General features: G+C 32.2%; 4 protein-coding genes and 1 non-coding gene across 6 annotated transcripts; 1 reads left to right on the forward strand and 4 right to left on the reverse strand.

The window, feature by feature from the left end:
* The first annotated feature begins 349 nt into the window (after positions 1–349).
* Positions 350–7,445, forward strand: LOC115723273 (alpha,alpha-trehalose-phosphate synthase [UDP-forming] 1). Its single transcript, XM_030652716.2, has 18 exons — positions 350–634; positions 1,670–1,922; positions 2,018–2,106; positions 2,196–2,581; positions 2,699–2,813; positions 3,035–3,136; positions 3,562–3,712; positions 3,815–3,897; positions 4,115–4,163; positions 4,291–4,391; positions 4,558–4,745; positions 4,891–5,008; positions 5,389–5,565; positions 5,646–5,768; positions 5,875–5,962; positions 6,075–6,205; positions 6,706–6,798; positions 6,863–7,445. The coding sequence occupies exons 2-18, from the start codon at positions 1,706–1,708 to the stop codon at positions 7,061–7,063; spliced, it is 2,412 nt and encodes an 803-aa protein (XP_030508576.2). The 5' UTR covers positions 350–634; positions 1,670–1,705; the 3' UTR covers positions 7,064–7,445.
* Positions 7,446–7,591: 146 nt separating this feature from the next.
* On the reverse strand, positions 7,592–7,694 carry LOC133031608 (U6 spliceosomal RNA). Its single transcript, XR_009684712.1, has one exon. It is a non-coding gene; the product is annotated as a U6 spliceosomal RNA (small nuclear RNA).
* Positions 7,695–9,745: 2,051 nt separating this feature from the next.
* LOC115723274 (uncharacterized) lies at positions 9,746–14,822 on the reverse strand. The gene is made up of 14 exons (XM_030652717.2): positions 14,620–14,822; positions 13,617–13,971; positions 13,072–13,246; positions 12,754–12,837; positions 12,420–12,661; positions 12,091–12,310; positions 11,839–11,918; positions 11,669–11,753; positions 11,385–11,516; positions 11,172–11,285; positions 11,027–11,074; positions 10,559–10,643; positions 10,398–10,454; positions 9,746–10,311 (listed from the first exon to the last, which is right to left on the reverse strand). The coding sequence occupies exons 2-14, from the start codon at positions 13,841–13,843 to the stop codon at positions 10,205–10,207; spliced, it is 1,656 nt and encodes a 551-aa protein (XP_030508577.1). The 5' UTR covers positions 13,844–13,971; positions 14,620–14,822; the 3' UTR covers positions 9,746–10,204.
* Positions 14,823–15,987: 1,165 nt separating this feature from the next.
* Positions 15,988–21,060, reverse strand: LOC115722109 (uncharacterized). 2 transcript variants are annotated; one of them, XM_061104547.1, is made up of 4 exons: positions 20,483–20,959; positions 20,249–20,394; positions 18,574–18,692; positions 15,988–16,524 (listed from the first exon to the last, which is right to left on the reverse strand). In XM_061104547.1, exons 1-4 carry the CDS (start codon positions 20,695–20,697, stop codon positions 16,522–16,524), a joined length of 483 nt encoding a protein of 160 aa, XP_060960530.1. In that variant the 5' UTR covers positions 20,698–20,959; the 3' UTR covers positions 15,988–16,521. The 2 variants fall into 2 exon arrangements, with proteins under 2 accessions (XP_060960530.1, XP_030507091.1); XM_030651231.2 differs by lacking the exon at positions 15,988–16,524 and adding an exon at positions 18,121–18,469 and having other exon boundaries at positions 20,483–21,060.
* An 88-nt stretch (positions 21,061–21,148) lies between these two features.
* Positions 21,149–25,918, reverse strand: LOC115722106 (probable methyltransferase PMT3). The gene is made up of 8 exons (XM_030651227.2): positions 25,652–25,918; positions 23,804–24,267; positions 23,534–23,698; positions 23,255–23,437; positions 22,567–23,161; positions 22,165–22,277; positions 21,865–22,085; positions 21,149–21,767 (listed from the first exon to the last, which is right to left on the reverse strand). The coding sequence occupies exons 2-8, from the start codon at positions 24,065–24,067 to the stop codon at positions 21,443–21,445; spliced, it is 1,866 nt and encodes a 621-aa protein (XP_030507087.1). The 5' UTR covers positions 24,068–24,267; positions 25,652–25,918; the 3' UTR covers positions 21,149–21,442.
* Between the last annotated feature and the right edge of the window lie 437 nt (positions 25,919–26,355).

The following is a 26,355-nucleotide window of genomic DNA, read 5'->3' on the forward strand; positions in this document are numbered from 1 at the left end:
ACATCTAATATATAATTTGATCGGATCTGAATATGTCTAAAAATATTAAATATGATCTAATAAACACTCTTAATAGACATGCCACATTGTACACACATAAATCGATTTTTTAGTAGTGTATATCTACCGTGACACTTAACAAAGCCTTTTAAGCAAAAAGAGTAAATGGCTAACAAAAATAAAGTTTGGAGGATTTTATTATGAAAAGATTAATTTATATAGTTAAGTATTACTAATCGTAAATTTTTTTTCACACCAATATTTTTAATAAAAGAAAGAAACATGAAACAAAATATATTTTTAAGAGTGAATATATTATAGAGAAAAATGACTTTGCACACGTGGAAAACATTAAACATGGAACTTGAACTTGTGGTAGGTGATGATCACTTAGAATAAATAAATAAATAAATTATCGTTGTTAATTAAGGTTTAAGCTTAATAGTGTTATTTAAAGCTACGTAGTTAATAATAATCATAATTAGTATCCTTGTCTGGCAAGGCTTCTTCTTACTCCACTCCACTGAAGAAAAGCTTTGAAATTTGACAACCCATGTCAGATTGATTCGCTATTTGATTCGATTCAACTTCTTATTCTCTTCATTTCTACACTCAGATCAGATCTAACCAAGAGGTATATTCTTCATTCTCTTTCAGGGTTTTTTTTTCTCTACATGTTTCTTACAAGTTTATGAAGTTAGAAGCATGATTCTTTGATTATTAGTAGTTTAAATCCTAGATTTTCTTACCCTTTGGAAGTTGAATTTTGGTAAGGAAAGAAAAATATAAGGAAAATGATTGAAAAAAAAGTGCGAAAAACAAACAAATAAACCAATTTTTAAGTTTGATATGGAAAATTTGGTTGAATCGAGTGTTTTTTTATACAATTTTTTTAGGATAATTACATGCAACACTCTTTTTTTTGTAATTTTTTTAACATTTTTAAGTTTAAATATTTTTTTATATATATTTTTAAGATGTTTTATAAAAACAGAACAACATCAAATCAATAAAAAAAATAATATACAAACAAAAAACATCAACAACAAAATAATAAAATTACAACATAAAAATATATATATAAAAAAAACCATATTTTCAAATAATAAAAGAACAATATAAAAATATATTAAAAAACCGATTTTTCTATAAATAAAATCACAAAAATCATAAAATTATAATTTTATAATATTTTATTGTTTTTTTTATTTGTGAAATAATCTTTTTTCTTATACCATATATCAGAATTTATTATTCATTATTTTCTATTTTTTTCTTATATTTTCTTTATCTTTTTCTTTCTTTACTAAAATCCAACTTCCAACCTAGCCTTCAAAATTTATTAGATGATTTCATCTCCTTGTTTTGTTGTGGTGGCATAAGAAACAGAGAATTTGGTTGGGTGAAGATGTCAATGATGAAGGAAGCATAATACATTTTATGTTGGTTTGTGTTCATAGAAAACCCAACTACCACATTGAATAGCTAAGCTATAATAATTGAAGACTAGATGTGTTTTATTAGCTGCATTGTAACATATAAGATGCCCATCACTTGTTTTTGTTTTCCAAATCAGAGATGATAAGTTTGGTTACTTAGTTAGTTAATTAGTTGTTATCCTAAGTTGTTCATTGGTGTCATAATTCTTGTTCCTTTGTTTATTGGACAGCTAGCTATATTAGTATTAGACAGACAGTCACACCATATGTCAGGGAACAAGTATAGCGGTCTAACTAGATTAGAAAGACTAATGAGGGAAAGAGAATTAAGGAAATCTATCAATTCGAATGAAGAAGCAAAGGACGGTAGCAGACAGCGATTGTTGGTTGTAGCAAATAGGCTGCCTTTTTCTGCAATTCGAAAGGGTGAGGAACAATGGCAGCTTAAGATGGATGCTGAGAGTTTTGTCACTGCACTTCAAGGTAATCTGATCATTTGAACTGATTTTTTTTTTTTTTGTTTCATATTGTTTGTGGAGTTTGATTGACTGATTGATTGATAAAAACTTCATACACAGAATTTGATGTTAGATGGATTGGTTGGGCTGATGTAAATGTGCCTGATGAGACTGGAAAAATTGCACTAACCAAAGCTTTAGCTGAAAAGGTTCAAATATCTACTACTTATATAATCTTGTACTTATTGCTCTTTACATATGGTATACTTACTTAAAAGAGATTGTTCATTGACTGCAGAGGTGCATTCCGGTATTTCTTGATGAGGCTATTGTTCATCAGTACAACAATGGTTACTGTGAGAACATATTGTGGCCTCTTTTTCATTATCTTGAGGATCCACAAGAAGGCCTTGCAACCAACCATAATTACCAGGCACAATTCGATGCATACAAGAAGGTGAACAAAATGTTTGCTGATGTAGTTAATGAGCACTATGAGGAGGGAGATGTTGTGTGGTGCCATGACTATCAACTAATGCTTCTTCCAGAATATCTAAAAAGACACAACTATAACATGAAAGTAGGTTGGTTTCTCCACACACCCTTTCCTTCATTAGAAATTTATAGAACACTCGCATCTCGATCCGAGCTCTTAAGATCTGTTCTTGCTGCTGATTTGGTTGGGTAAGTCAAGTTGCTCACTTTTTGTTAGATGTATCTTATTTATGGGTGGCAAAACCATCTTAGTGTTATAATCTTGAGATCACAAGGATTTTAATTGGTGGATTCTTGAACTTCCAGTTTTTATACATATGATTATTCAACGAATTTTACGAGTACTTGTGCTCATATACTTGGGCTAGAGGTTACACCAAAAGGATTAGAGGACCGAGGAAAGCTTACCCGAGTTGCAGTGGTATAAATTTGAAAACCTTTCCTTCATTCTATTATAGTTATTTTGCAAACCTGTAAAGTTGGCATTTTATATAGTACATACATATTCATTTGCACATGGATGTGGCTTACATTTTTATGTTCATCCATTATTACATGTACTTGTTTCAATTACTTCAAGCTGAGTTTCTTCACTTGTGATGCCTGCATTCTTTTATTTCCCATTTGGATGTGGAACTACAGGTTCCGACTGGCATAGACCCTGACCAGTTTGTTCGAGTTTTGGAAATTCCTCAAGTCCAGGAAGACATGAAAAAACTGAAAGAGAGTCTTGCTGGCCGGAAGGTAGACTAACTGTAACTTTTGGTTTCTCTGATAAACAATATATTAAGTGTTCAGCTGGAATAATAAAGTGTTGAAAATTCATTTCTTTACTCATTTAAAGGAAAGAAGAGATCCTTCTATTCTAGGCTAAAGATATCTACTTATAACAATTGTTTGTCTGCTAATAGTTGGATATGGTATCTTTTTTCTTTAAACCAATTGCATTTGGCATAGAAGAAAGGTTGAACCAACTCACAGGAATCCTTAAACTCTATGCTATACAAACAATGAGTTTTCACTTCTAATATTGCTTTACTAGTTTGAATTTTTATGTTGTATTATATGAGACTGAGTAATTTTTATGTTTCGCCAATGTATTTACTTGAATTTTCTTTTCAGAATTCTGGTTCTCTAGTTACCTATCATTGTTGTTAAACTTTGGACAGATGATATTGGGTTTTGATAAGCTTGACATGATGAAAGGAATTCCACAACAGTTTTCGGCTTTTAAAAAATTCCTAGAGGAAAATCCAAGCTGGCGCGGTAAAGTAGTTCTACTTCAAATTTCTGTGCCAACCAGAACTGATGTTCCGGAATGTATGTTCATGATCAAAATATGTTCCTACTCCAAATTTGGCTTTGCAGTGATCATAATAATACAGTCATTTTTATTAATCTCTTTATTATTGTTTAATACAGATCAAAAGCTTCCAAGCCAAGTTCATGAGATTGTGGGACACATTAATAGGAGTATTGGAACTCCTGTTCCTATAATCCATCTGGTTTGTGTTTTTTTCTCTGTTTTGATAGCTTTTTAAACTTTGTAAAGGCATCTTAGTTGAAAGAAAAATTTAGTAAAACTAAGAATCAAAGGCCTGAGTTCAGGCCTTTTTAAGAGCAACTGAATTGATTAATATATGTTTTTGAGGCTACAATTTACTCAAATGTTTTCTCATATTATGTCAAGACTGCCAGAACCATTTTCTCTTCTTTTTACAGGAGCAAATGCTTGACTATCACACAATGTGCACTCTGAATGCTGTTGCTGGTACTCGTTTTTGTTCTGTAACAAAACAGTTAATCAATTTCGTCTTAGATAAAGCAAATTGTTCCAACCCTGGAAAATTTATGATGTTTATATGTATGTAAATCGTTTTGTTGTTTTTCCTGTTTAGATGTTGCACTTGTTATTCCTTGTAGAGAGGGAACGAATTTGGAGTGCTACAAGTTTGTTGCTCTCCAAGAATCCAATAAAGGTGTTCTCATTCTGAGTAAGGTAATTCAACTTTATATTTCTCTTTGAGTTTGCCTTGTATGTTATTTTTCCAATGTTAAATTCATCATTAAAGCTTTTATATAATAAATTTTGCTATGGTTGGTTTCTACTCAATGCATTTTCTTCATAGTTCTTCTTCAGGCTTGTTTATTCCATTTAAATTTAGTGTGCAGGTGCAGTAAATTCACTCGGTGCTGGCGCTATTTTAGTAAACCCACTGGATATCACAGAAGTTGCTGCTTCCATTGGTGATGCTTTGACTATGATAGCTAAGGAAAGAGAAATGAGACATCAACATAACTTCAAGCATGTAACATCTCATTCATCTCAACAATGGGCTGCAACTTTTGTTAGGTATGCTCATATATAATTTATCTAGCATAGAATGTATTATAGGATTGCAAGTTTTACTTTTATTCTAATAAGAAAAATATTTATCTGTTCATACCAACTAGTTTTTCTTGCTGTAATCTTGTGTAATTTCTTCTTTTTCTTCCAGGAAACTCAACGAAACTATTGTGGAAGCTCAACGGAGGACTAGGCAATTTCCACTTCTACTTCCTATGAAAGAAGTGGTTGATCGCTATTCGGAATCCAGTAATAGATTGCTTATACTGGTATGCAACTTTGTCTTGCTAGACAATAAATAGGCTGGAATTTTATGATGATCCATGAAATGGACAAAGTGGGTTGGTGAAGTAAAACTTATAAGTTGACAGAGTGTGAATTTGTATAATTTTACCTTCTTTCTTTTTTTAGATGGAATAACAAATATGCTGGCTTCTCTAAGTTATGTATTCAACAAAGACATTTCTCCTTATAGTTTTTTCAGCATCAGATTAGTTTTTTGAAATTCAAATAAAATTATTCATTCATCTATAGAAGTATTGAAATCCCTATCTTATGTGTAACAACCTGTTATCATTGTATGCACAAAGCTCATAAAACTAACTACTATCTATGGTCATATAAATGTCACTAAACATTCTTTTTACAGGGGTTTGATGCCACTTTAACAGAACCAATCGGCGCCCTTGGGAGAAGAGGTGGTCAAATTAAAGAAATGGAGCGTAAACTGCATCCAGACCTCAAAGAACTACTGAAGAAACTATCTGAGGACCCCAAAACAACTGTGGTTGTTCTTAGTGGAAGTGACAGAAATATCCTAGATCATGTAGCTCTCTTCTCTACTTTTCTTCGTTCTGCATTACTTGTCTTGCAAGTTATGCTCTTCACTAACTTTTTCTTATACAGAATTTTAGTGACTACAACATGTGGCTAGCAGCAGAATATGGGATGTTCTTGCGTCATACAGGAGGGGAATGGATGACTACAATGCCCGAGAAATTAAATACGAAATGGGATGAGAGTGTGAAGGTTTGTTTGTTTGTTTCTACACCAATTGATGATAAAAACTATGTTATCCTCCAATGAATTCCCACCTTTTCACCACAAATTCTTGTTTCTCATTCCATTATTTCAGCGTGTTTTCGAGTACTTTACTGAAAGAACACCTCGATCACATTTCGAGATTCGTGAGACATCACTTGTCTGGAACTACAAGTATGCAGGTAACCAACCACATATTCAGGATCCTTCTCTTCCCTCACTGTTAAAAAAATAGTAAAATGGTGTTGGACTATTAGTTAGTATCATTTGAAAAGGGACTATTTGAATTACTAGATATCCAGTTTGGAAATCTTCAAGCTAAGAACCTGCTTCAACATCTCTGTACGGGTCCAATCTCAAATGCATCTGTTAATGTTGTCCGAGGTAGCAGAACAGTAGAGGTTCGAGCTGTTGGTGTTACCAAGGTACTTTGCATTTTCTTTAGTTACAATGTTTGTATGTGTTGTGATTCAATCACACCTCAAATCAAGTAGAAAAGCACAATGATCAAACATAAACAAAACAGTAAAAGAAAGATCACACCAGAAAATTACATGATCTAATCAATGAATCAATGTGATCCATGATCTAATCCAGAAGTTGATATGCTTTATTGATGGACTTTTAACACCAGTAGCGAGATTACAAAGATGATACACTCACTAGACGAGTCTTGCTCGATTACTGATGCAACTCACATGAGATAAGTCACTTCTAGTGTGATCAATCCCTTTAACAACCCTCCAAGAATTACAACAGATTTTGATAGTTAGTTGGTTGGTTAGCTTAGGTGTCAAGGTTCAGAATGTCTAAATTACAACAGTATGAAGTAGTAAACCGCATGTATGATCATTTATGCTACCCTTCTCGTGTCTCCTTTATTTGTTTTATATGAAATCACATGTATGTATGTTATATGCTGCAGGGTGCGACAATTGGACGAATATTACACGAAATAGTTCACAACAAATGCATACGGTTTGATTATGTCCTATGCATTGGACATTTTCTCTCTAAGGTAAAAACTTGATTTCTTGTACTCATTTAACTGCTTCTCTTATTGTAACATTGGTGTGTTTTAGGACGAAGATTTGTATGGATATTTTGAGAGACAGCTTCAGTCCAAAATGCCAACCAAGACGTCTCTACACAAGGACTCATCAGTTCTTGATCTCAAGGGTGACAATTACTTCTCTTGTTCTGTTGATTTAAATGGTTCTAGTGCTCGGTATCAACTCGTGTCATCAGATGATGTTGTCACTCTCCTAAAGAAGCTGCCTTAGACCATTGATGCATCATGGATTCGTCGTTGACTGACCATGTTGGTTTTACTTTAATGACACTATTATGAGTTAAGTTACTTCTATGCAACAAATAACCCAAATGGAAATGGAAACTGCAGACTAAGCAGCAGAATCTGAGTCATCCTCTCTTAAAGGAGGAAGCCCACATGGCAAAAGCATTTTCTGCATAGAAAATAAGAAAGATGAATCAGTAAGATTTTCATTAGAATCTGTAGCTAGAAGACTAAATCACTATGCACCAGAACCAGGAGGAAGTGTGTTGGTAATATCTTTAAGGAGTTCAGTTAAATAATGTTTAAGCATATACAAGCTGATGTTATCACTTGACTAATTTTAAGTCCAGTAGTAGATATATTAAATATGTCATGACTCAAAAACACACACACAGCAATAATCCCCACTAATGAGTTAGCCAAATTGGTTTCTTGTATGTAATTTAACAAGAGAAAGAGAAAGGGAAGAATAAAAAATGAGAAAGAAGAAGAAGTATGTGGAAAATTTGAGAAAAAAAATTTGGACCATTTCTCGATTTGTGCGTGTCATCCTTGCGCAGGGGCCATGCTAATCTTCTCTGTATCGTTCCAATTTTATCGGATGTCCCCGAAGGGACAGGCTATATCACTAAGGTAAGAATATATAAAGACTCCAAAGAAATTGTATAGGGGCAATGTGGGACAATATAACTTGGTGAAACGGCGAAAATAAGGAAATTGAGAGAGAGGCAAAGTTACTGTGGATTGGGCCTGGCCTGGCCTGGACCATGACAAAATCTATTAACATAAAATATTGGTATATTTCTAACATATTATATTCTTTTAACTATATATATGGATAAAAAAAAATAGGAATTACTCTATATATTATTGTTTTAACTTTTTTATTTCAAATTTACGGTTTGGATTTTAATGTAGTTTCTTCAATGATTTCTATGTGGGTTGCTATACGATCTTTTGTTGCGATTTAGGTTACAGCGCTTGTTACGATAGGGAGTTTTATGTAGAATTTCGTAAAACTACAAAAAAAAAAAAAAAATTGTTTTGAAGTGTAAAAATAAAAAAACCCCTAAAAAAACTATGTAAATTAAAAAAACGAGTTCAAAAAAAAAATATTAAAAAAATGAATAATACGGCATAAGTATTCAAAATTTTGACTTCTTAATCGGCATGAATTTAATAAGATACATGTAAGACCTATATTTTAAAGGGATTATTTCACAAATATACAAAAATAACAAAAAAAATTACAAAAATACGATTCACTGAATTTTAAATATTTTTACGATTTTTTTTATTTTATTCACAGAAAATACGATATTTTTATGTTGTACTCTTATTAATTTATTATTGATTTTTTGTTATTTGTATGTTATTTTTTGTTGTTATTTAGATGTTATTTTCATGTTACTTTTATGTAGTTTTCTTGTTGTTTTTATGTTAATTCTATGAAAAACTGTAAAAATATAAAAAAAAAATTTATTTAAATGTAAAAATATAATTATTTTACAAAAAATAATGTCTTATCTAATTATTATTATTTTAAATCATTGAGTTTGAATGTGTAATATAAGTTACTACAAAATCCTCCTTCAACAAATTCAACAAACAAGTTTATACAAACAAAATTACTAATATTAAATACTTATACCGCTAAATTTTTTATTAAAATTATGTCAATTACAAAGTCAAAATTTTAAGTGCTTATGCTACAAATATCAAATTAAAGAATATTATATTTATGAATTTAATTAGTACGCCATGATTTCATGCCAATATAATTACTTTCGTACCATACTTAACTCATATTTGTCTGGTGTTGTGTGTTGTGAAAAATTGTATATGCAAGTGCACGCAATCGTAACAAGTAATAAAGTGACGAATCGAGTATCGTCTCCACATGGATTGAAAATTGGAAATTAATTTATAAAACTAATTACTCACAAATTTGTTTCAACAAAAAAATAAAATAAAATAAAGTGATGAGAATATGTAAAAAAAAAATAACAAACACAAACTATGAAGAAAACAAGCTAGAACTATTAAATTGACCTAAAAAATACGAAGTTGATATAATGGTGCAAATGAGTATTGTTACAAATTGATGATGTCAACTAGGAATTTCAAATGTCATAATCTTTTTTCCACAGTATTTATGGTTTGATTCTCTAATTAATTAACATATTCCTATGCTCAATTAATTTTAAGAATACCAATTTAAGCACAATTCCTTCAAGTCATAATTTTAAATTGAGTTTGATAAATATATACATATTATAATTTAGAGGGAAAATTGTGAGAAATTATTGTGGGAAAACATGTTTCACTTTATAACAACCGGTGAAACCCACTAAGAACATAGGAGAGAATAATAATCTTGAAATAAATAAAATATTTTTTTATTTATTTATGGAATATTAGCAGCAACACCACTTAAATTTTATATTTTTAACACTTAATTACATAAACTAATTTTTTTACTTTGCTTTTTACACTTTCTTTCAAAAACTTTAATTAAGTGACACGGTAGACTGTCTATTGAAAAAAAATTACCATAATATTGACTTGCATAAATAAAGGAATTGGGAAAAGAAATTGGCAACAAATTGTCATCTTTTGACAAGGTAATTACAAATTAGTAGAAGAAAGCTCATAATATATTCATATATATATAAAAGAAAATGCTTCATTATAACATTCGAACTGAGTCTAACATAATCAAATTCATACTACTTTTCTTTTCCAATGAGAAATGGAAAACTTAATAACAATCACAAACCCTTTTGACTTCTCATAACTACATTTAAGGAGATAGATACAAGAACAATTTGCAGCTATATTGTACACAGATTTTTTTTTTGCAGCTTGGTGAAGTGGAAAACAGAAAACAAAGAAAAAAGAATACACAACAATTTCAAAGAATATATACTTGGAAGAAAAATGCAAATAAGGTATCTGACCAAGTGCTATATAGTATTCCCCCAAACCACTCTCTCCCAGGGCATTTGCCCCATAAAAAGTCTGTTCATCTCTATCATTAGTTAAATATCATATCATCTTCGGATGCTGCTGGCCGCAATCTGATGTTATGAAGAAAAACAAATTGGAAAATTAGTTCGATCGAGCCTCACTTGGATTCACTCTGCTTCTCTGGAAGTTCCAGTTGGGGTGGGAGAAGTTTCAAAAAGCTCCCTTGTACAGGTTGCTGGTTAGTAGCTACAGCAGACTCATCATCTGGGGAAAGAAAAGAAATAAAACTCGGGTTATTAAGAGAAAATTCGGAAAGAATTGATTTTTATGATGATGATGATGATCTTTACCAAAAAGGGTTTTGATGGAAGGCCTTTTACTTTTTGTGCTCTTCTTTTTCAACTCAGCTGCATCGAGGAATCAAGATGTTAAAAACATGCAACTCGATGAATCTCAGAAGTTGTTGTTTCTAAAATGGATTAGTGGTTTAAATGTGTAACGAACTGCGTACCTATCCCAGGTAATTGATGATCGTTTACAATTTCGAAGTTTTTATATGTGTATCCCACAAAGTTGATGTCCTTAGATGACAGCATCTGCAGCAATAAATGAGCAAGAAAACATTTTTACCACATTGTAGATAGCAAATGAATAGTTCTCGATGATGAAAATAAGATTCATTAACTAACTCCCGAGCAAGAAAAACTTGGTGGAATGTGAAAACCTTATAACAAGAAATAAAGAAAAAAGAGGAGAGGCTGAAGAACATGCAAAACTACCAACTTCCTCGTAAACGAATATTGTTGTGTGAACTATATATTAAATATTATTTTGAAATCTAAAACTTCACCAACCCCAATATTTACTGCCATTTGATCAGATGTGAAAGAAAAAAAAAGCAATTGATCATTCTTAATTTTGTTGACAAAACAACATTTATATTTCAAAAGTAAAATCTACTCGGGAAATAAGTTCACACCTTTCTCCACGGGCCTGCTTTTGATGAGCTTTGAATTTCGTTCTCACCCTGTTCAAGATTCCATGGTCAAAAAGACAGAATAAGTTATAAACTTATATTGGTAATTCTTGTGAGAGCATATGTATAAGCTAGCATACTAAATTACCTCATCAAACTTCTCAAAGTTCTGAGTATCCAATTCATCATTGACCTCAGGAATAAATGCAGCTTTCATTTGATACAACTTGTCCCACTCAATACCATTGAACCATGGATGAGCCTGAAAATAACAAGCAAAGCAAACTAGTTGAACATATGAGCTACTAGCTAAATTGTAGCACAGACCGAAGAATGTAGCACAGAACACACCACACAACACCTTAATTTCATCCGCCCCTTTGGTTCCAAGCCTCTGATCAACATTACATAAGAGTTTACTAATCAGGTCCTTTGCCTCCGGAGAAAGCCTTGCTTCTTCTGGAAATTTCAAATGGGTTCTCCAATTTACTATCTGCAAGATATTGAGAAAACGCCACCAGTCAATTATCAAAGAATGGCAACAAACACATGAAATAAATGTAAAGTAAAATCAACAAAGCGTCAGACAAGTGACCATTCCCATTACAAAATATCAAAATTACATCAAATTCTAGGCTCCGTTACCTTCCTGCAGGTTGACATAGGTTCATCCGAGTAAAAGGGTGGATATCCCACAAGCATTTCGTACATGATGGCACCAAGTGACCACCTGGATAGTATTAGTGAAGGCATAAGTCTTCAATGTCAAGAATATATTTATGTAATAAACAGAAAAATCTACTTAAAATACCGACCAATCACATTCCATCCCATATCCTTTCTTCAGCAGAACCTCGGGGGCAATATAGTCAGGTGTTCCAACAGTAGAATAAGCCTGAAATACCAATAGAACGTCAAATTTAAACATAAAAGATTTCTAACAGAGCATAGATTGTGGATAACAGACTGTTCATGAAAATCATATGTCTCGATAGCTTAGTACAAAGCTTCAATCTACTCTATACAATATTGACAAGACATATTTTGAACAAGTAATGGAATCTCACAAGCATTCTTCTATTTCTCTGCCAGTGCTGCAATTGCTCCTGTTGGGTGCGTTTTGGTGCAACAGGCCGTCCATCACTCTGAAGAGCCCCGCTAAGGTTGTTTCCAACAGAAAAATCTTTTTCTTGGAGATTACTACAGTCCAGTGGTTTACACAATCCGAAATCTGATAATTTCATGTGACCATCTTTGTCGAGCAGCAAGTTGTCAGGTTTGATATCTCTGTAAACATTGCAAACATAAAGGGTTCACATGATGGTACAAAAAGACTGATGGAAATACATATCTAATCTGATCAAATAATAGGAATAGGTTTACAATATTAACGTACCTATGAATATAATTATGTTTATGAATCGATTCAATAGCAAGCACTGTTTCTCCGACATAAAACCTAGCCTCATCTTCAGTCAAAGTGTCCTTCCGCATCAGTAAAGTCATCATATCTCCACCAGGAAGATATTCCATGATGAGATATAAATATTCCTCGTCTTGAAAGGAACAATATAGTTTGACAATGCAATTACTGTCAACCTCTGCAAGTAGATTCCTTTCAGCTTTCACATGTTCAACCTGAATACAAAACATATATTTATAGGGAATAAGAACAAGAAACAAAACAAACGTAAAAGATTGTCTCTATGAAGTTAGGAAAAAGTAAATACTTGGCCTCTGCGAAGCATCTCTGACTTCTTTAGCTTCTTCATTGCATATACATGACCTGTTGCTTTTTCTCTACACACTCTAACCTACATGCAGAAACAAAATAGGTCATGGAAGAAAAAAATGGGAATTTCAACTTGATTATAGACAAGCATAAGAAAATGATACAGTCAAAACAACTAAAAAAACTAGCTACTGATCGAATCCTAGCACCGTACAACAACAGAAAATTTATCTGGAAGTACATGTAAATGCTCCTCGGGACGGTGAATCCAGTACATATGTTACTAATTGAGATATAAACTTGAGTTAGCTATTACCTCTCCAAATGCACCCTTCCCAATCATTGTTAATGGCTCAAAATCATCAGCACCCATTTTATGCCTTTGAAGACGCATGTATTCCGTTTCCTTCTTCTCCAAATACTTGAGTAAGTTGCTCTGCTCTTCCTCGGAGACTTCAGCATCGGCCAACTTCTTTTCAAGTACATTACGTCTGTATTATTACACAAAATGCAATCACTCCAAATGACTAAGAATTGAAAAAAGATAACCATTGCTTCATAGCATAAACAGCTGCATGTTATATTTAAGACTTCGAAATTTTAGCTTCTCTCAACTCACAAGAGAGTTTTACCAGCATCATTTCCAGTGGCTATTTTGTTATTTTCAATAGTCAGTGCATTAAAGTACATTCAATCCGAATTTTCTATCTCATATCCCACCAAGATAATATGCAATGCCTAAAATGATTGATACCCATACTAATGACATTAGTCCATGAAATGAACAAAGCAAACATACAAAACAATTGAAAAGTGAACTCCGAAGTTAAAAAGTAACTCAAAAAGCATAAAGAACCATACCGTTCTCTCCTCTCCTGCAAGCTTTTCATCTGCTTCTTGTAATGATTTTCTATATACTGCTTTGCAGCTGCGACCTTCTGTTTCGTTACAGTTGAAGGTACTTCTTCACTTGCAGGTGCTTTCAATCCCTCTTTCACATTGCTTGTTGTTGTAGTTTCCTTGCTTTTCGATGACCTCACCTTTTCCTTTGATTTCAACTTATTGACCCAAGCCCTCACAGTGTCCATTATTGAATTCAACTTATAACACTATACGCCCTTGTGAATCAACACTTCTACACATACATTTCGATTCCCCGAAAATTGAAGGGACTGCAGCTCAAAACGAAATCTATAACATTTTGCAGATGACAATTCTGCAATGGTAACAAAAAATCTCTTACTTTTTGAGTCTCAATCAAAAATACCCCAATCGAAAGATAACATAAACAACAAAATAATCAGCTAAACAGCCTTTTTAATATGGAAAAACAATCCAAAATAAATAATAGAAACATACCCAGAAAGAATCACCGAGAAATTTATTATGGTAACTAAATTTTTTTCAAAACTAAAACTTTGTACCTAAAAGTCCTAAATATAGAATACGATGAGTAAGTTACAAACAAAACGTAAACAATTTTCAGTTTTAAGTTAAAAACTCAAAATCAAACGATCAAACAAAAGTACAAAAACAAATCCTAACAATTATTTTATATGTAAACAAAAACAAGAACAAACCCATCAATCAAAAATACATTAAGTTCAACTCCAAATCTCTCTTCAAAACAAGTACATTTCCTGTGGTTATTCTCATAAATAAACCAAACTAAAAACAAAAACCCGATCAAGCAGAACCATTTAGTAAAAAAAGAAAAGAAAAAATACCCAAATAATCAAACCATGAAAAGATTTCATTTTGAACCCTAAATTGAAAAACCAACTAAATTAGCAGATAACCCAAATCAGAAAGCTCGAAAAAGCTTGGTCAGATACAATAAAAAAGTAAAAAAAAAAATCAGTACCTGATGAAGAAAAACAGCAGTAGAAGCAACAAAAGATAACCCTAAAAGCAAAAATGGAAAATTTAGGGTTAGAGTGAAGAGCTTATAGTAGAGAGAAGAGAAGGGAAGCCCTTGGTTTCTTCATCATTCTGATGATACCACCCATTTCATTCATTGCTTTCCCTTTGGTTTTTTTTTTTTTAAATTTTATTTAATTAAATTTAATTTTGGACAAAAGTTTCAACTGCTGCTTTTTATAGTTCCTTTGACTTTATTAGATTGGTTTTTAATTTTTATTAATTAAATCAATAACTTAAATTAAATTAAATTAAATCATTTTTATGTTTTAAATGTTCACGATTACTGCGTGTTTGTACAATTGTACGTTTTCTTTTTTCTATTTTTTATTTTATAATTTTTAAATCATGAATTTTTGTTTATTTATTTATAGTATTTTTTGTTTTAAGGGTGAGAATTGAGATTAATAGTAAGATTTAATTTGTGGGGACAAATACCAAATTCATTTATGTTTTTCAGCATTTTTTTTTTGTTCAATAAAAAAAATAAATAATTTAAGAGTATATATTGAAAAAGATATATGTATTTTATTTTTATATGAGTGAAATAGTAAAATTCTAAATAAAGAATATGATTATCTAAGCAAAATTCTCTAAAATTGTTATATCTTTAATCAAAAAGGATGGAACATATTACTATTGTTATTTATTTAAAATGAATTATAAATTATTATGAGTATATAATTCATGTATGTTATAAAAAATTTATGCAAGACTCTCTCTATTAAATAATGAAATTACTTTAAGCTCAATTTTTGATAATATAAATTTAATTGTAACCTCATTTTGGTTATATTTTTCTTTTTACATGTATTGAGACTTCAAATTAATTATATTAAAAAAGTGAATAAATATGATTTTTGTCCTTGAATTATAACATTTGTAGAATTTTGGCCTTTAAATTTTCTTTTTGTTGTAAATTTTTTTCTCGGACAATACAAATCATTACAAATATCCCTTTTTAGTTACATTCTGTTCTTTTTAAAAATAATTTGCTTATGTGGCTATAGGTTATATGTATAATTGTAGTATCAAGATTATTTAATAATTTTAAGCTACTTAAAATTCCGTTTATTAGTATTAAATATACAAACAGTTGCTCTAAGAATGCACATACCTACTTTTATAATTTATTAGTAGATTGTTATTTATGTATTTATTTTTTATCTAGATTCTTGAATTGGGCTAGATTAATATTATGTTAGTCTGTTTAAATAAATGACCAAAATGCAATTGCAATAGGATATTTGTAATAATTTTTATAGTTTAAGGGAAATTTTCGTAACAGAAAAAAATTTAAGAGACAAAACTCTACAAAAATCATAATTCGGTAGATAAATTCTATTTATTCTTAAAAAATTAACAAAAAAATTACATTATTTATATAAAATAAAATAATCATTAAACTACTCATTACTCATTCACATTACCTTCTAAAACAAAAGATTATAATATTATCCCATTCCCATTACTATACTTAATATAATCGTTATTATTATGGCTATGCCATTCTCATTGTACTACACTAATAAAACTCAAATGCGAAAGAGATATATCATCCCATTACTATTATTATTATGATTAAAAAAATTTAAATGTAAAATTGCAATTAAATTATATATTATTTATTAAAAAGAATTAAATAAAAGGGGGGTTGGAACTTAGATTGATGAGCTGGATGAGCAAGAAAGAGATATATGTCAAAGAATAATAGCCCAAACAAAGACTTTACTCCCAAACACATTCAAAGCCTTGATGTCCGGCCTCTTCTTCACACGTGTCAGTCAAACTCATCTCACGGTCCAATCACCTACCGCCACGTGTTATGTCCTCTCTCTCTCTCTAATCACTTGTTTAAGGAATTTTAATTAGTGAGTGAATAATCAAAAAGTTTGGAAATTTGGCTTTTGAATAATAATAATAATAATAACAATCAATAAAAATCACATCTTTACTCTTTTGAGGGTGAAAGATTCCTCTAAATTGGAAAAAAAAAATATACAAACAAGTATTTAAATAATAAGAAGAATTTATAGCTGTTAAGCAACAAAAGATGTTGACTTTTAGTATATATATCTTCTTAATACTCTCTTATTTTGAATGGACATTATATGACCCTCTTTATTTATTTATTTATTTTTATTTTGTGGAGATGTGTTTTCTAAGACTTGGGTTTGAAAGGAAGAAGAAGAAGAAGAAAAAGGATAAGGTTTGGAAAAACAAAAAAGCAAACCCCACAACATAAGCAACTTGGGTTTTGGGTGGGTTCCCTTAGAAGTAGGGCATCAATGGTGGTGGTGGACCATTCTATTCTATTATTGAATAAATGCCTATTCTAATTCTATACAATAACCAATCCAAATATGAATGAGAAAGAAGAAAAAAGAGGGGAAAAAGTTTCTGAAAATGCCATGACCAAAAAGACCATAAGGCTATTAAACTAATCACAATGCTCAATCACATTAAGCCTTGTGTCACACTTCAATAAACAACAATTATTATTGCCTTATTAGATTTGTAATGTAAGACATTATAATGATAATGAGAAAAGGAGCTAAAATAAACATGGCTTATACCTTAGATCTAATTCTTAATCAAATAAAGATAAAATACTAAACCACCTTATGTTATGTCAATATAATAAATCATTACTATTTGACACTTTAAATTATTCAACATCATACTAATATGGTATCTTATAATTGGTTAATGATTTACCCGATATTGAAATGCACCAATAACAGCATACCATCTCTTATGGTGTTTGACCCTTAAGATACTCCTTAACATTTCTTCAATAATTAAATAGTTTGGCATTGGTGCCAACAATTGACATTCTTTCTTGTTTTATCTTTATAAAATAGTATTTTACGACTCCATTTAATCTTGACAAGCACCAATATAAACACTTATAAAGTAGTCCTAATAATCTACTATTTGGCCATAGTTTAGAATCAAATCACCATTTTCAACTAAGGATTGCCATGTGGCAAGAGGGCAATGATGGTAGTGATTATCTTATGATGCCACGTGTCATAAGAAGGATAGTGACATAGTCACATGGTTGATGATGGATAGCTTGGGAGAAGAATCAATCAAGTTCCATGTATTGTATGAATGTATGTAACTTAAGAAAAAAACAAAAAGAAAGAACACAAAACACAAACTACAATGTGTTTTTTATTTGGAACAAGATTCATGAGCCCAACAGGGGTCCTCTATGTCTCTTTGGAAGGGAGAAAATCAAGTAAAAAACATGACTAAATGTTGGTATTCATTTAGAGAGAGAGATGCACATGCATTAGGGCATTACACATGCCATGATGCCAATGGTTACAAATTATGTTTTCCTACTCTTTTTAAATAATATAAAACCATGGAAAATGGGACCAACTTCAATTGAATAACCATTAAGAACTCAGAATCAAAAAGCATATTCCAAAGATTTAAAGGGATATCAAACATTATCATGATAATGGCAATTAAGCTTTTGATCAAATCAAAAGGTCACATTATAGAAAACTTAATCTAAAAGTCTATATGTTGTGGTTAATCCATTGAAACACATGTAATGATAGAAGAAACACTCTAAAGTTACTTTGAAATCACACACCTTCAATTTTCACTACTCTTATTTCAAAATGGAAGCACAACATGTTGAGAGTCACTAATATATACTAAATTTTCGATTTTCAATAGAAGGAGACGGTATATAACAACTTCCGCCGATGCTGTTTCTCAAAAGCAATCACAACATCATCAATGGAATCTTCCCACATTTCATGTGCTTCAATCTATGTACGAAATTCAATCAAGGGGTATGTATTAATCACTTATGAAGACAGATAATACATGGCATAGTTCCTTACTATAAAGTATTGCATAGCAGTATAAATACCTGTTGACATAGTTCCATAGCAAGCCTAGCTCCTACGGCTGCCTCCTCGTGGTTGTCTTTGACCTCTAAGTTGATTACCAACACGGCTTTCATTTTAACGTGTTCTCGAGTGTTAAGATCTGCACAGTGATCAGATTGTGAACAAAGATGACATTCCAAGCAAAACAAAACCGAAAACAATCAAAAGGGACGACAGTGACAGATTCTATAGAAAAGTAAACATGTATGCACCGCCAGTCAACTACGTTCCAACAAACAATAAGCTCTTTTTGAATTTGAAAATCCAACCCACATGTAAATTACAGACAGAAGTGTATATGAATTCAAATCAAAAGGGTAGTCAGCACTCAGCAACAAAAAGACAGCAATTACAAGGGAAACTCTTTTGCACTTTTCTACTTTCCCAAACTCACTTAACAACCCTTGAAGGCAGGCACCCAACATAGGGATCCTACAAAGTAATATATCTTATCAGTCCCTCATTGATAATTATTCTCAGTTCTTTTTCTTTTTCTCTGGTTATTTTCTGATACATTAGACATTAAAGCAGTCCAAATATTCTAAAGTTCCTCCAACTGTTGTCGTTTTACAAACCGTTATCCTTTTCTAAAAGTTCATACACTTATAAAAGACCTTTACTTTCATACCATACAACTCTAAGTTACAAGTTGTTCAGAGATTAGTTTCAGCATGGAAAATTTTGCATACTTGTTATGTTTTTGAAACTCCAACACAATAGATTATTTTTTTATTTTTAAGAAAGGGATGGAGATCACTTGTCTCAGACTGATCCCACTCAAATTTATCGAAAAACCTCACTTGTGGCAAAGAAAAACTGTGATTACATAGGTCATTCAAGTTAAAGCGGAATATATATGCTGTCTGTTGTGGACATTGTCCCATATAGAATAAATGGTAGATAATTGAGCCATATATAAGAACATGGGCTACTCCACTCATTGCCAATTGGTTTTGAGATGGAACCCCATGATTCTCAACATGGTGATCATATCCGATCCGCACCTAGAGCAAAAAAATAGCTATCATCTTGAGATTGCCAATTCTCAACACAGTCTAACAACATGTTACAATATTTTGGGACCACAAAACTATAGCAATTATGTACCCAAGAGGGACTTGAACTAAGGCTTTGTGCGAGCAAAGCAAACCACCATTTGAGAGACCCCTTATAAAAGAACTTTACTTTCATACAATAGAAAATTTTGCATCCTTGCAATGTTTGAAAAGAGATAGAGAGGTCACTTGTCTTAGACTGATCCCCGCTCAAATTTATTGGAAAACCTCACTTGTAGCGGAGTGGTTACACAATAGATTACAATATTTGGAGACGAGGAAACTATAGCAATTCCTATGTAGGTACCCAAGAAGACACGAACTAAGACTTTGTGCGAGCAAAGCAAACCACATGCCTGACCATTTGAGCTATCTCGCGTCCAAGACAATGTATTATTAAGTTCTAGACCATACCAACAGGTAATGATGGCTAACTCCATAGAACTAAACACACTAAGATCTTATACACAGCCTAAACTCTAAACTAAAGGTCTGCATTATCATCAAACTAGCTCAAAATAGAAACTTGGAAAAGGAACCATAACAATGGCAATTGGAAAAACAAAATGAACAACATCCCAATTCATAGCAAATACAATACCTTCAATGACCATATCAAAAACCTTTTCCTCAAAGGAGAAAACGACATCAAAGCAGCCATCAGCAGCGTTGTTCTGCCATCTCTGGGGTGCCGTTTTGACACCTGCGTTTCTCTTAAGCATTGGCAAAATCCCATTACGCTTATACCTGAATACAAGAAGAAGAAATTACAAACAAAGAAAAAAAAAACCTAAAAAGATTTAGGGGAAAGAAAGAAAGAATGGATATTCATTACAATTCGGGATCTTTGCGGCGAAGATCGTCGTACATCTGCTTGTATGGAGTTCCGAAATCGTAGACATTGGGTTCTCGGAGGGAAGGACCCGGGAGCTTGACATGGGCACCGGTACCGTAAGAACAGACGTCGAAGCCTTGCCTTTTGAGGAGGGCGTGAGCCTCCATGCTTCGATTCTGGTTCGACGAACACACCATCGCGTAACGGTACTTCATTTTCTCCCAAAAATCCAACCTTTTTTCTTACACCTTTCTTATAAAAGTCTCTTTTTTTCTCAAATTTATGTTTTTCTTTCTCTATTTCTAATAACAAACCAACCATTTCATTAGGAACTATGGATTTTGTAGAATCTCCTCTATTCAATTTGGTTGGAACAAATTACTATAATTAGTATCATTAACACATCTCAATTCTCTTGTTTTTAAAAATTTGATCTTTGGGTTTCTTTTTCTTTTTATAAGATTGAAGATTTGAGATCTTATTAGTATTATTACAAAAGTAAAAATTTACACAATGGGGATTTCAAATTAGTTTGTTTTCGATATCACGATGGTTTGTATTCATTAATAATAACAGTCTCTTTAATGAGTTCTGACATTACAAGATTTCCTATGCTTCTTATATAACTAATTCAGCAATTCAGCAACACACATATAGATGTATATATTTTTGAATGATTAAATTCATATTTCATAGACTGAGTAGCTTACATTAACTTCAAAACATGTCTAAAACTGAAAATCTGAAGAATAACCTATAGATGATGCTGATGATGATGGTAGTAGAGTAGTATAGTACTGGTCTATATAGCTTTCAAGTAATAAAAAATCATTATAACAATGAAATAGAAGGGAAAAAAAAACATCCTTTTAATGCTACAAAATGGAATTGACATTGTTTTTGTAAGAAAGCAAAGCAATTGAGGGTAGTTTTGTTGGTTTGTATTCTTTCTTGTTATTCTTATTCTGTATCCCTGACACTTTCACTGGTCAGCCATATTTTCTTTTGGATAACAAAAACAGCCTCGTCTCCTACGTCTTGCTCCGAATCTGAACTAGAATCACCCGTTGCCACTGCTTCCCAATGTAGTGCTGTTAGATGCTTCTTCACAAAATCTACCACCGATTGTTTGTCTCGGATGATTAAGAAACCAGTTGGCCTGAGTATACGATCGATCTCAATCAGCAGATCCTCGGGACTGCAATCCTTTTTCTCCATGTCAGAGAACACAGTCCAAGCATGGAGCAAATCGTAGGTTCGAGGGTATGTTGAGTAGGCTTCACACCTGTAAAAATAAAACCAACCAGTAATGTGAATATGAATGAGAAGTTGATTCTTTTGCATTATGAGTTTATGTTTTTTAGCAACTAAAATTGGCATACCAGTTATGGATAGAGCCTATAAGACCTCTGTCATATATGAGCTTAAGTGTGTTCGGGCCATCTTCGGGGACAACATTCATCACCCAAACATCCTTAGCCTTGAGAGCAGCTGCAAACGACCCCATGTTTGCTTTCATGTCCATTATGTTCCTCAGTGTGTTTGATTCGATCTTTGGACTCAATAAATCCCAATAACTCTCCACTCTTCGTCGCCAAATTTCCTACACAACACAAGGGTGTTTATTAAAACCGCATTACAATAATCTAGAACATGTGTTGCAACATTCACAATTTATTTACCGTGTCCTTTTCAAACATATCATTTGAATAGCCAAAATCAGCAAGTCGTGGAGGAGGGGCAGTCAATCTTGCTGGCCAAGGAGCTAATCCACTGCCCTTAACTTTATCATCATCTGAAAGGACAAACAGAGATTCATATTTCATACACTATCACAAGGTGGTTGTACAACTACAATGAAAACCGATGCCCGAATGTTGATGAGTAAGCTGATTGGTACTATCAACTATCAAGTAGATATGAAAATATTAAAATGACAATTATCATTTCAATTTTCGAAACATAACAATCACAATAAGATTGCAAGTAGCTCTGAATAATACAATCATACCTATTTTTGGTGTTGAAAATATGTCAAACAACTAGAAACAGACAAGAATAAATAATTAGGAGAAATTACTCACGGTCTGAGTATGGCGTAATGCAAGCTTCCATCGAGACACCCCAAGTTGCATCTGGATCTTCATCAGTTTTGCATAGAGGCGGCAAAGTACCAGGTGCCCGTTGCTTATAACAGTCATTTGTTAGTGGTTTTTGCCAAATGACAGTTTGATTCTTCTTTGCAGCTATTCTCCAGCACATGCGACCCACAAGATCACTCATCTCTTTCCATATCCTTAGATCCTCTTCATCTTGTGCATAGGCTTCGGGAGAAGAGTAGGCAAAATAACCTCCAGGTCTCAGCAACCTATCGAGCTCGAGAAGAAGAATCCCATCTCTTTGAAGCCAATCAATTCTACAACGGGAACAATGTGCAAGCTCAAAAGATCTGCTTGGATACGGAAGTCTCTTGGTCCCTAAAACACCAAGATAAGCAGGAATTCCTCTCTCTAGAGCAAATTGGATTTGGTTTTGATGCACGTCATTTGGTGCCAAGGACATTGCAATGATGTCAGATGAAAGAAGGTATGCTCCAAAACTTGCAACTCCGCAGCCAACATCAAGAACTGTTCTTAATCTTCCTCCATTGTTCAAAACATTGTTTGAAAAGTTGAGCATCTGCAATTTCAAATCATATGTATTCTAAGTAAAACACAGCTACTCAATCCTTAAGTAATATATGTAGATAAAAGAAACGATCGATAGTCTTACATTTGCAATTAACGCAATGTACTTATCAGCTCCATAGTGAAAATGTGTGCCTCCACCCGGGAACTCTATCTTTTCACCTTTCACAACCATCCAGTTTTGGTCTGACTTCTCATGAGCAAGGTGAGTGTGAGGTATGTTTGCTTTCCACACTTGGTCTCTGCTTTTCGGCCACTTGATTGGGATCTAAACAGCAAGAAAAGTATTGAACATTAGATATTTACTCCATCTTAACTATTTTTTTCACAGAAGACCTACAACTTAACTTTACTACATCATTACCTTGTACCCTGGTGGAGGAGGAATCAAGCAATTGAACTTCCGCTCTGGAGGAGGGCAATGCCGTTCATAGTGCTCCATCAAAGACAGATCCAGCTTCAATCTCATCTGGTATATGAGATTTCTATCTAAGCATGGGATTAATTCCGAATGTCGACCATCACAAACCTTAAAGTAGGCAAAGCGAAATTTGTCAGCACAAAAACTTAAAATCTTTCAGGTTAAATCTCGATTTCTACAAAAATAAGATGGGTTTTGGAGGAGAGAGCTTACAGGGTAACTCTTTGGTGTAATACCATCATCTCCATCAAAAACTTTTACTAATGATTCCTGCTTGTCATCAGAGCCATCATCCCCACCCAAGTATCCAAGTTTTCTCAAAGATCTGCTACCATATTCTATTGCAGATGCACCATGACTTTGAGAGCCAAAGATGGATCCATAATATGCATATAGGAAACAAAGAAAGATTGCCACAACGCAAAGAGAAGTAATTAAACGCTTCTTTTGCGTTCCATCAGATCGTCCTCTCATCATTTACGCAGGTTCCCAGTTCCTCAGTTAAAAATAATATTCAGTACCTCTTAAGTACTAAACAATAAAATCACATTTCACAAAGACATAATTTGTGAAAAACACCAGCCAAAGCCACCAGTTAACCTTGTCGTCCCACAACTTCTTTACCGAAATATATCAGCACAAATTATTAAAATGCTAAAGAGAAGAGAGTATCAGACCTGTAAAGAGTACAACAAAAAACATCATAATCAAAACTTAAAGAACATTAAGCACATCATCATGGGCATAACTTATCAACAAAAATCCTTGAAATTGTCAAATCAATTCAACAAAATCATTAACTTTAAGCATACAATTATCGTAAAAGATTAAAGTCAGACTATCCGATCATTAAACAATCTATTCAAATCTGGTACACAACCACACAAATAGTGTTGCCACAATATCACACTAATGATAATACTAAAAAATAATCTCCCCACAATATGAAATAATTCCACACACATGAATAATGGAAATCGAACAAAATTCAGCTGTAATCAACTCTAATTGAATTGGAACAACACTACTTCAAATTCTCAAATCAATTCAACAAAATCATTAAACTTTAAACATACAATTGTTGTAAAAGATTAAAGTCAGACTAACTACCACCAAGTTCTAAATTATTAAACAATCTATTCGAATCTGGTACACAACCACACAAGAAATGTTGCAAAAGTCCACAATAGGCTAAACCTCCACTACTGAAAATCTCAAAACTAATGATAATGCTAAAATATCAATCTCCCCACAATATAAAACTAATTCCACACACATGGATAATAGAAATGAAACAAGATTCAGCTGTAATCAACTCTAATTGAATTGGAACAATGTAAACCGATTCAATCAATGAAGCAAGAAAAGACTCAAAGATCTACTATAAGAGTACAACAAAAGCATCATACATAATCAAAACTTAAAGAACATCAAGCCCATCATCAGTGGTGTTACTTATCAACAAAAATCCTAGAAATCAAGTAAGCATGTGAACACAACTTGAAATTCTCAAATCAATTCAACAAAATCATAAAGTTTAACCATACAATTATTGTAAAAGATTAAAGTCAGACTAACTACCACCAAGTTTTAAATTATTAAACAATCTAATCGAATCTGGCACACAACCACTAAAATAGTGTTGCAAAAGTCCACAATATCACACTAATGATAATACTAAAAAAATCAATCTGCCCACAATACGAAACTAATTCCCCAAACACACATGGATAATGGTAATGGAACAAGATTCAGCTGTAATCAACTCTAATTGAATTGGAACAATGTAAACCGACTCAATCAATGAACTAAGTGAAAACTCAAAGATCTACTACACAGAGATCCAAACAAATTTCAATTTTTCCCACTAGAAAAAGAAACAAATCAACCAAGATTCAGCTCATACTAACAAAGACCCATGAAATTTCATACAACACAACAAAACCCAGATTGCAAAAATGAGCCAGATCCAACAAAAGAATCGAAGATTGAAAGAAAACCCAGAAAACTAAAAACCCAAAATAGTAAAAATTAGTAGAAGAATAGAATAAAGAATCATACCAAGTAAGTGAAGTGTGTGTCGGCAATGGGAGATGAGATAGAATAGAGAATGAAAGAATATGAGATCTGAGATTTTGGGTTTACTATATTTGGATATGGAATTGGAAAAATGATAAAAAAGAAGAAACTTTAGCTTTGTTTCAGAGATTTTCACACACTCACACAGAGTCTCTCACTCTTATACGTCCAGTTCGTTACTTACAGTTCATTATCATTTATTATTATTATTATGTCATTCTTTTTCTATTTCTTTAATTTATTTATTTATTAAACTAAGAAAAATGAAGAAAATTATTTCATTCTCAATTTTATCCATCTATTTTTTTTTTATGTATAAATTAGATTCTAAGACTAACAAACTTTAAAAAGTCAAACAAATTGGAAACAAGAGTAATCTATTTTTATTTATTTATTTATGAATTTATAGTATTTTGTGGAATATTTCATTTGGAAAATACTATTTAGAATATATAAAAGTTATTGATTTAACTTTTTATATTGTTAAATGATAATTGATAAATTAGATTTTTTATTTTTTAAATTGGTACAAAATGGTATACAAAGACGAGTGTACATAAATCGATCTAATTTAATTGCAATCAATCAATTCAATTACAATTGACAGTTAAATATTAAATATACAATTATGATTGGATCAAATTGAATATTTTTTTAATATCCAATTAGATTATATCAAATCAGAT

The sequence above is a fragment of the Cannabis sativa genome, chromosome 9 (assembly GCF_029168945.1).
Source record: "Cannabis sativa cultivar Pink pepper isolate KNU-18-1 chromosome 9, ASM2916894v1, whole genome shotgun sequence".
Lineage (NCBI taxonomy): Eukaryota > Viridiplantae > Streptophyta > Magnoliopsida > Rosales > Cannabaceae > Cannabis > Cannabis sativa.